We start from the raw sequence: 11,304 nt of genomic DNA on the forward strand, positions 1-11,304 counted from the left end.
TGAATTATATTAGTGAACAAATAGGTAGTCTCTTAGAACAGACGAGTTGGCTTCCGCAATTTTCAAATGCTTCCGCCATACCGTCTGTACTTCGTGAGGGAGAATCATGCACCAACCGGAATGGGTAGCAGAAAGGCGGGTCTTCCGCTCATTAGTCCAATCAGAATTTTTTTTCATGGACACACGTGTCGTGATTGGTCGGATTTTGTCGAACTTCCTTCCAGTCTGAAGGTTTTTTTCCCAACTTCCTTGTGCATGTTCTGGGGGTGTAACGTACAGACTGTATAGCTGCATTCGCCGGATGTAGATGAGACAGTCTGTTTTAAGAGACTAACAAATAGGTAACATGTAACATCATGTTAGCATTATATTCACCAAATCTTGCTTCAAACGGCCCAAATTTTTTGCCGGCGACCTTTGTGTCTGCGTGTGTTGGCCTGGCCTGCATGGTATCTAATGCCCGGCCTGAATTATGGTCCCAGTCCGCCCCTGATAGAGGCAATGCATTGAGTGCATAGAACCAACAAAGAGGCAGATAAAGTTTTTTTTTTACACAGGCCATCATGAGAGAAGGGGTTCATTCAAGAGCTGGGTCTTCAAGATTCAAGATTCAAGTTTATTATTTGTCCCAGAAGGGCAATTTGTGTGCAAGCAGATATAAAAAACATAGCGAATACATGAAAAAACAAAAACATGGACAAATTAAAACAAACATGGAGCATGTGCAGCAGTTTTCCAGCAGAAATGGATCAAGTAAACACAGGATAAAAGTAAAGTAAAAACACACCTCAAGGGATCTGTACAATGTACTTAAAAATAGTAAAGACACGTACAATGTACTTAAAAGTAGTAGAAGACACGTACATGAACTTAAAAGTAATAAGAGTCCAGGACTATTTGAGCTCGCATAAATAGGTAGGTAAAAAATAGATAAAAATATATCTCGAATATAAAATATAAAGAATATTAGTAGCAGCAACATTACCTACCTAAGAAGAGAGACAGAGAGAGAGAGTGCATCATCTCCTCCGCCCAGCAGCGTTTAAGCTGCATGAGAGAGACAGAGAAAAGGGAGCGAGACAGAGAGAGAGAGAGAGAGAGAGCACTATCTCCTCCTCTCAGCAGCATTTAAAGCTGTGATGGAAACAGGAACGAAAGACAGTTTGTATCTGTTTTTCGTAGCCCTCAGAACCTTTAGCCGAAGGCCCGAAGGGAGCAGCACATACTCTGGGCAGAGAGGATGAGTATCGTCCATGCGAATGGACATGGCCTTTTTAAGCACCTGTTTGTTAAAAATGTGGTCCAGGCTACTAAAATTTACTCCGGCTATTTTAGATGCCGCTCTCACAATCCTCCCGAGAGAGTTCTTCCCTTGAATACCAAGGTTTCCATACCAACAGATAATAGAAAATGAGATTACAGACTCGATATAGGCACAATAAAACAGTTTCATCAGAGTCCTGTCAACCTGGAATCTGGCAAGCTTCCTTAGGCAAAAAAGACGTTGTTGACCTTTTTTGCACAGCATTTCACAGTTTAGATCGAACTTCAACTTGCTGTCAAAAATAGTGCCAAGATATTTATAATTGGTCACCATGTCTACTGGTTGCCCATGGACAACACTGTTCTGGGGAACTGGGGAGGATCGTCTAAAATCAACACAGATCTCTTTAGTCTTTGAGACGTTAAGTTGGAGGAAGGCTTCTTCACACCATGACAGAAAATCATTTAAAACCTGGCCATGGCCGACCTCATCCTCATCAAGCAAGCTGACAATGATGGAATCATCAGCGTACTTGATGATGAATCTGTCAGCATGACGGCTAAAACAGTCATTTGTATACAGAATATACAAGAAGGCAGACAAGACACAACCCTGTGGTGAGCCGGTCGAGGATGTTAAGAAGCTGGACAGAGTTCCGTTTACTCTTACTTGTTGTGATCTATTTGTAAGGAAGTCCAAGATCCATCCAACAAGACCCGCGTCTAAGCAGAAAAGGCGTACAAGTTTCTCAACCAAAATGTGAGGCTGGATCGTATTGAACGCTGAAGAAAAATCTACAAAAAGCAGCCTGGCGTGGTTCCCACTGCCTTCTAAGTGCTTACAGACAAGGTTGAGTAGGGTAGCTGTGGCGTCTTGTACACCTCTCTGAGCTCTATACGCAAACTGAAAGGGATCGAGCAGGTGCTCAGTTTTTGCTAGGAGCTCTGCTTTAACTAGCTTTTCAAATTGCTTCATAACCAGAGAGGTTAAAGCAACAGGCCGGAAGTCGTTCAAGCTTTTGGGACTGTTTATTTTAGCAACGGGCACCACTATGGATTGCTTCCACAGGGATGGCACCTTCTGCTGAGAGAGAGACAAATTAAAAATGAAACTAAAAATGGGACCAAGCTGGTCAGCACATGTTTTTAGCAGGCGACCGCTAAGTCCATCGCGGCCAGGACTTTTCCTGGGCTTGCACTTTTTAAAGCCACAGATTACATCATGTTCATCAAAAAAGGGATTCAACGGTGGAGCCACCTGGAGATTGTTTCTGATTTCGGAGTGCTTGTTGTTAAAATCATGAACATCAAATCGAACATAAAAATCATTAAGGCATTGAGCCAGCTCGGCGTCTGAATTGTATTCCTTGAGCTGAACTTTTTTTCTACCAGATTCTTTGGTCCCCGTGATCGTTTTCAAGCTGTCCCAGGCAGAGCCTAGATTATTCATTCTGAGCTGAGACTCAATTTTATCTTTGTATTTCAGCTTACAGGACCTGATTTCACGTTTAATTTCTTTCTGTAGATTATATAGATCTAGCCTATTCCCTTCTCTAAAGATTTTTTTCTTCATGTACAGAAGCTTTTTAAGAGACTTTGAGACCCACGGCTTACCATTGGGATAGGCTTTCACTAATTTGTCAGGAATAATACAACTTTCACAATATGTAACCCAACTGCTCACAACATCAGTCAGCTCATTGATGTCGTCAGAGGAATCTTTAAACATGTCCCAGTCAGTCGCATCCAGACAGCCCTGCAGAGTGAGACAGGCGTCTTCGTTCCAGTCTCTCACACGAAAGCTCTGTACTGCACCTCGCTTTAGTACAGTGCGATAGACCGGTATGAGCTGAATGCAGCTATGGTCGGACGAGCCCAGGGGTGGAAGGGGGATAGATTTGTATGCATTTTTAACATTGCTATAACATAGATCTAGAATTTTGTCCTTTCTAGTCGGGCATGTGACATATTGATGGAAATCTCTCAGTGTATTTTTCAGAGTGCAGTGATTCATGTCACCAAGGATAATATTGGGGGCATCCGGGGATATAGATTGTAGCCTCTGTATGACTTGATGGATGGTTTCACATGCATTTTTTTCATTAGCCCTTGGGTGAATGTAAACAACAGTCACGAATATCTGTGGAAATTCCCGAGGCAGATATGGAGGACGTAAAGAGACAGAGAACGTCTGGGTCTTTAGACTTTTCTTAAAGACTGAGGGACTCTATGGATCAAATGGAGTTTGGTAACTCGTTCTACCACTGAGGAAGCACAGAAGAGAAGAGTCTGGTTATAGAGAGGTAAAGTGGAACGTCACTTCCTGCTTCAGCACTGTACCAGAGATTTTCATCTGCCATTTATTTTCGCATAGACATTTCATAAAATGCTTATAAAATCGGTTTACCGTACTTCGTCGAACCAAACGGTTCAGCTAACTCTATAATCGGGAGAGACCATAGAACATTTCACTCGGACCAAAACTAAAAAAAAGACAACGTCGAATTTTTTTTTCTTTAAACCCGAATTCTTTTTACATTTTAGTCCCAGTGAAATGTTATGCGATTTCTCCTGTCTCTAAATATATCTGTACTGTTTGGTTTGACCAAGTAAAACAATTTTTATAAGCATTTTACGAAATGTGTATGGGAAAATAAATGGCGGATGAAAATCTCTGGTACAGTGCTGAAGCAGGAAGTAGGCGGTCACTAGGGGTGTCAAAAATAATCGATTATAAGATGCATCGCGATGCGGACCTGCACGATTCTGCATCGATTCACAAATATCAAAAATCGATTATTATTATTTTATTTTTTTATATAATCAAATCTCTCTATCACTCTTGCCAGATGAAGGTCTTGTTGTGACCGAAACGTTGCCAATAAAAAGTCTGAAGTGAAGTCAGTGTGCGGGATTTTCCTCTCTCAATTTATATAATCAAATAAAATATAATGGAAGTACATGCAGTTGTTTATTTTAATTATGGATCATAATACAATGCAATTCTAAATGCACTTTTTTTCGTTTTTTTTTTTTTGACGGTGCTACGTGGATCAATGCCCCCCGCGTCTCCTATGGAGATATTGGAAGTATTGAATGTGTATAATCTATTTTACCGACCAGCTAGGTGGCGACGGTCCTCTCCCGACAGATAGAAAGTCAACCAAAAGCAGCCGCCTCCCGCGGCTGCTTCCTCCATTCTCAAGGAAATGGCTTGGCGATTTTACAGTCAGAAACGAACGAGCCTCATTCTCATACTGTAGGCGGGGACGCTTTCGCGCTGCTGCGGTGGGGGGTTCCAGAAATGGACTGGGTGAGCAGCATAAAGCCTAGAGTCGCACGGGGCTTCATCGGGGCTCTCAAACCCAAGAGACGAGTGAGACCTATCCACACTCGCTGCCAGGGAGGGAGGCTGCTCAAACTCGCTGCCAGGGAGGGAGGCTGCTCAAACTCAGCAGCAGAGCACTCGCTTGTGACAAACGCAGGCTGAAAGCCACTAGACACGCCCACGGAGGGAGGAGTTGAAGGAGAGGGCGTTCGGAACTATATTGTTTGGATGTCTGATCTCTCACTGATGCCAAAAATAAATGGTTAAAGTGACTGTTCTGCCTGTTTGATTGAATTTCACAAAACTGCGATTATCTCAGCTTTCACTCTCAGACGCTAAAACCATGCTGTACTCAACGGCTAATATCTACATAACTACTAACTCTACAAACTAACTCTTTTAGACAGAGAAAGCACACATTCTATTAGTACTTTTGTGAACTTTGTGTTGACAAACTCCAAGCAGAAAAGAATCCTCGGCTCTTGTAAAATGAGCCAGAATCCTCAAAAAAACGGCTTGGCAAAAGCTACCTACAGCAAAAAAAAAACGGCTGGCAGTCAATGTGTTAAAAGTAGCCACACAGTGAGAAAAAAGAAAGTGAGAAAATAAATCATGTATTCGGGGAAAAAAGTGATGCATCGATTTAAGATGCATCGAGATGCATCAAGATGCATCGATAATTGTTATCAAATCGAATCGTAGCCCTCTGAATCGTAATCGAATCGAATCGAATCGTGAGGCCAGTGAAGATTCACAGCCCTAGCGGTCACTTTGCCTCTCTATAGACTTAGGGCCTTGCTGTGCAGTCGTTCAGTAAAACATTAATTCTGATGAAAGCGACACAGAATACAAAAATCTATATCAGCCACTTTAGCTCTTGACTGTATGTGCGGAAATACAAGAAGGAGCATCCGGGGTAGAGTTATTCCCTTAATATATCATCTGAACAAATTTAACATTGTTTGTTGTTTTTTAATGCTATCATGCTATCAAGTGGCCTCACCATCTGGCTGAGGTGTAAGGGCGGGGCTGCAGTGGAGCTGGGCGCTGGCTTGGTCACCAGCGTCACCTGGCTGCTGGCCTTGTAAGGCTTCCCTGGCTGCTGGCTGGAGGACATGACCACGTTGTCGTCGTTGCAGGGCGGAGCCACTCTGCCCGCTTTACCTGGTCAGGTAAACACCAGGCATGCAGTCATGTTTAGCATTAATCACCTGCTATTATGTAAAGCACTCATGACAAGAGCTCCATTCTCCCCCAACTACACTGTAGCTTGCATACAGATAGATATAATTCATAGTTACATTCATAGTTACATACCATATTACAGATGGTGTAACTGCTATAAACCTTTCTATTTATTTACAAAAAAAGTGTAAGGCTTTCATTCCCTTTCATTCTCACAAAGAATAATAATAACAATAAATCATTTTAAAAAAGTCTAATTTGAGGTATCTTCCCGGGAAATTTCCAAACGATGTTCCACCCTAACCGGGATCTAACAATGGATGTATTTTTCAGATTGTGGAGGCACACCTGCTGTGACATAGTCGGCGCTGGACTCGGCCTCTGATGTGGAGGGCCTCGGCGACTCTGGGCTGGGCTTCTTCTCCTGAGCCAACTGGATGGGCACGGCCATCTGGCTCAGGTCAATGGTGTGCTGTCTGGGTTTGGACTCTGCCTTCTCCTTCACTGTTAGGAGGGCAAACACCAATGTTATTCATAATCGCAGAGGACTATATCCACCTTATTTTTGAATGCCCCACTGTAAAATAATTATGGGTACAAGACAAGTTCTGGTTTAACGTGACTTATTGTTGCAGCTTGCCATTTCCTTTGTTATACTCGGCTGTATTCACACCCGAATTATAAACCGGAAACCGGAGTACGTTATGAACGCTATTTCAATCATGAGAGACTAGAAGGAAAGTACGATAAACTTTAATGATAAAACAACACTTAGATTTGGCGAATGACTCCATGGAATGATGACGCTCCTCTGAGACAAGAGGAGGACGTCAGTGATTTATAGGATAGAGAACCCCCATAGGGAGTTCTACTGGAGTCATGACATTGGTGGTGTTCAGGGGAGGAGGAGGGGCGAAGCAGCAGCAACGCAGGAACAGCAGCTATATGGGTGAACAAACAGGGTGAGTTACAACTTGCAAGAGTCTTAAATAGAACTTAATTTAGGTGATTGGCAACAGCCGAAGAGAGGGAAAGCGTGGGAGACATTGATTGGACAGGGATAAAGAGGGCGTGCATATTTATGAATGGCTGATGTAACCTGAGGGCGTTGCTGCAGGGGAGAGAGAGATGAATGGAAAGGAACCATGGATTAGTGAATGGGATGGATAAACAATCATTGACTAGTGAAGTAGTCTTCATTATTGAAAACAGTCTAAGACATTATAAATATAGTCACGTTATAAACAACAAACCAACGCTGGGGGTCCATATGGAAACAGTGTTACTCGAAATGGTTAAAAGTTAAATCGATTTGGTCATTCAGTGGCGTTTTACTGCCATGTAAAGTAACTAACGTTAGCCGCTAGCATTAGCCACAGTAGCTGACTACCCATAATGCATTACGTTATCCCAGCACCCGAACGACATTTAATGCATAAAATAAAGCTGAAAACAAAAAACTGATTTCAAAATAGCCGTTATTTTGATCAACTGAGCACACAATGGTAATATAAATGGTTACTTTGACCATCTACATTTTTTTCTAAACTTATAAAAGTGACATATTAACCCTTACGGCTGTAGAGCAGAATGGCTCTGCTGTAAAACCCTCATAGACGGGCTTTTTTTGTCCAGTTAAAACCGTCTATTACACGCGTATTAGTTCGTACGCCGACGATGTAATATTATACCTACATAATTCAGAAACATCGATCCCCCCTCTCCTAGAATTAATCACCTCCTTCGGCAAGCTGTCTGGATACACAATTAACTGGACAAAGAGCGACTTTATGCCTCTCACTAATGTCTTTACTCCTGGTTTCCTTGAAAATCTCCCATTCAAATTGGCAAAGGACCACCTCACTTATCTTAGCTTGACCATACCTAGAGACCCTAAACTAATATTTATTTGAATTTTGGTGATTTTGTTTCAAGACTTAAACAATGTATAGAAAACTGGAAAACCTTGCCTCTGTCTATGATTGGTCGTATAAACTCAGTTAAGATGGTTTCACTTCCTAGGTTCCTCTATCGGTGTCAAAATCTTCCCATCTTTCGTACGTCTTTTTTTTTTAAAGAACTGGACTCCATAATTCTGTCCTACATATGGAATTATAAGAACCATAGAATTTCAGAAAATCACTTGCAAAAACCCAAATCTGAAGGAGGACTAGCGTTACCTGTATTTAGACACTACTACTGGGCTGCCAATGTCAGGGCCCTAATGTTTTGGCGGCAAGGGACCCCTAGCAATTTAATTATCGGGGCCCCCCTGTGGCTGAAAATGGAGCCCAATTCTATTGCCAACTCCTCTCTGCCAGCTATGTTATTTTCTAAGCAAGAGCAGCCTGGGACTTCACGGAATTTAAGTTTTGTTGTGAAAAACTGTCAGAATTCTAAACCAAGTTAGGGGTTTTCTGAATCTACCGGTTGTTTCTGTCCACACACCAATTTGTTTTAATCATTCTTTTTTAGCTCCATGGTCAGACAAAAATGACCATGCCTGGAGTGAGAAGGGACTGGTTTCCATCAGAGACCTATACAAAGATGGTCATTTCGCATCCTTTGATCTTCTGAAGAGGAAATTTGAGTTGCCCAACACACACTGGTTTAGATACCTACAAGTTAGAAATTATGTTAGATCCAAGATTCGTGAATTTGAAGTTCTCCCAAATGAAAATGTTTTTTTTATGTTTTATCGATTCCCCTGCACTCCAGGCATCTTATTTCTAGATTTGTGTGTTTATTTGATGGCTGCATCAGAGCCCCCACTGAGAGGATTAAAGAGGCATGGCAGGAGGAACTTGGTGTTGAATTGTCTGAAGCTATTTGGGACAGGAGTCTATCTGTGGTCCAACTCTGCTCAATTAATAGCAGACACCAGCTGATCCAATTTAAAGTCATTCACCGTCTCCATTATTCCAAGTCTAGATTGCACAAGATCTACCCTTCTGTCTCACCACTATGTGATAGGTGTCAGGTGTTAGAGCGTACATTGTCCCATGCTTTTTGGTTTTGTGCTTCATTATCTGGTTTTTGGGCCAAAATATTTCACTGGTACTCTAAGGCATATAGAACAACCCTTCAGCCGGAGGCGGAACTCGCCATCTTCGGCTGCTCGGAATTCTCTCTGCTCCTCCCTACGGCAGTAGGGACAGTCTCTGACGCAGGGAACGACTGTCGCCAAGAGACTCATTCTGAGGGAGTGGAAGTCTCCCTCTACACCTTCTTTTCAGCTGTGGCTGACGGACATGATCTCGGTTATACGTATGGAGAGGCTCCGGTTTTTGAGGACAAATTCTCTTGGGAAGTTCTTGGTTATCTGGGACCCGTTTCTGGCCTATTTGGATGAGGTTAATAGCAGTACGTGACTCGCATAACTGACTTCTCATGGACCCTTTGCGTGGGATCCCACGCACATCCCTTGCAGGCACATGGGGACTTTACGTGGCTGGTAGTGCCAAGCTGTATTATTGGAATGTGAACTATGTTTGTTTGTTTTTTCTTTCTCTGTCTGAGCCTTTTGTTGTTGTTTCTGTTTTACGTTTTGAAAATTGCAAAAAAAAAAAAAAAAAACGTCTATTACACCGGATAGCACCCATAGGCATCATGGCAGCTAGAAATAAGGTGGATACGTTTGTTTGTTTTTTTGTTTTTTAATCAGATGTCTGACCAGAGAAATTCTTCCAGTGTGGTTTGAGAGGATTTTACTCAGTCTGTAAACCCTCAAGGAGCGGTTGTGTTAACCCAGCTGAAATAATTTCATTAGACTGGCTTTCAATGAAGTGTTTTAGCGTCAGCTTCAGAGAACAACAATTCTGGAGAAATCAGATTTTTTTGGGGGCATGAGAAATCTAGCTACAAGTGTTTCTATATTGTCTGATTGGCGCAATCAATTTACTTGAAGTGCTTCATTGAATGCTATATGAGAAGTGTTGAGATCTTGGATCAGCACTTTAACATACAATTCTGAAAGAACGTGGTAAGAACTGAGCAAAGAACATTAAGAAGTCATCTTTATTATTGCAAATGACCTGAGGTGTGATGAAGGCCCTAATGCCCAGAACATCATGATTTTAATAAGAAAGATGAAAATGGAGAGGGCGGCTCTTCATCATCTAAGGAGGACTAAACACAGGCTCAGAGTTTGGATCTTATATCTCACTGTGTGAAGGTTATGTGGTATTCAATAAAATAATGTGTTTTAACACCAATAGCAATTTTTCAGCTGATGTTTTTAGAAACCCTGATAATGCCCTGCCTGCATTTGGATATTTCTGCCCCATTCTTTTTGGTATAAATACCATAAAAAGGGTGACACTGGCTATGCTGTCTAGTTGATCTAAGTGTCACATTATGTACCAAAGGCAACGATGGTGCACTTCTACACCTCCATCGTAGAGTCCATCCTCACCTCCTCCATCACCGTCTGGTATGCTGCTGCCACTCTCAAGGACATTAACAGACTGCTGCGCATCATCCGCTGTGCTGAGGAGGTGATCGAATGCAACCTGCCATCCCTTCAGGACCTGCATGCAGCCAGAACACTGAAGCGATCTCGTAAGATCATGGCCGACCCCTCCCACCCTGGCCACAAAGTCTTCAAAACACTCCCCCTTGGCAAGAGACTAGGGCTGGGACGGATCAGAAAACCCACGGATCGGATCGCGTGACGGATTTTGAGCCACGGATCACGGATTTTTCGGATCAGCAAAAAAAAAAATAGGCTATATCAGATTTTTTCTCTCAAAATTTGATTTTCGATTTGAATTTTTAATACTATTATACTTCTCTAACCATTTGTTGCCCTGCACAGCTCAAAAAATATTTTTTTCCTCATGACCCAATTTATGCTTTTACTCTGAAGGCAACTTCCTGTTTTAGGTGGCACTGCGCCTAACTTCCTGGCTGTTGCGTGCTAACGTAGTCACTTGACACGGGTAGGCTACAGACCAGACCGGGTGAGTCTGGAAACATAACGTTGATGCTACGTTATGCTACTCGGTGGCCCCACGTGTTGTTTTGTTGTTATGTGTCCAAGGCAACATTTCACCATCCGGTGATATGTGTTCGTGAAACGTGTGTGCGCGTGTGTGTGCGTGTTGTGGCTCTCGCTATGTTGTGCAGCGCGCAACATGCTGCTCGCATTCCTGTGCTTTTTCAGAGGTGTTGAAATAAGTTTGTGTGACGCTGTCTTTAGTAGCCACTAGCCACAGCCTTCAGAGAGACTTTACAGCGAAGGGATGAGGAAGCTCACTTGTGCTTGCCATGATGATTCCTGTCTGTGTCTGGCTGCGCTGCAGGCGTTCTCATACACTAACGTTAAACGTTAAATGAAACGAAGGGGGGGGGGGGGGGGGGGGGTCCGCGGACCACAACGTTCCGAACCGTGTGCCGAACCGTGGGGGCTGATCCGTACGGGTCACGGATTATCCGTGATCCGTCCCAGCCCTACAAGAGACTGAGGTCTGTCAAGACCAGAACCTCTCGCCACAAGAACAGCTTCTTCCCAACTGCCATCAGCCTCA

General features: G+C 42.9%; 1 protein-coding gene across 1 annotated transcript in view; it reads right to left on the bottom strand.

The window, feature by feature from the left end:
• emsy (EMSY transcriptional repressor, BRCA2 interacting) overlaps positions 1 to 11,304 on the bottom strand; it is a 51,051-nt gene that overhangs the window by 10,154 nt on the left and 29,593 nt on the right. The window contains exons 16-17 of the mRNA XM_083645579.1: positions 6,125 to 6,280; positions 5,595 to 5,755 (exon numbers count right to left, since the gene is read on the bottom strand). Coding sequence (XP_083501705.1) covers positions 5,595 to 5,755; positions 6,125 to 6,280 — 317 coding nt within the window. The remainder of the gene's footprint in view (positions 1 to 5,594; positions 5,756 to 6,124; positions 6,281 to 11,304) is intronic.

This window comes from Poromitra crassiceps (genome assembly GCF_964638095.1).
Source record: "Poromitra crassiceps genome assembly, chromosome: 1".
Classification (NCBI taxonomy): domain Eukaryota; kingdom Metazoa; phylum Chordata; class Actinopteri; order Beryciformes; family Melamphaidae; genus Poromitra; species Poromitra crassiceps.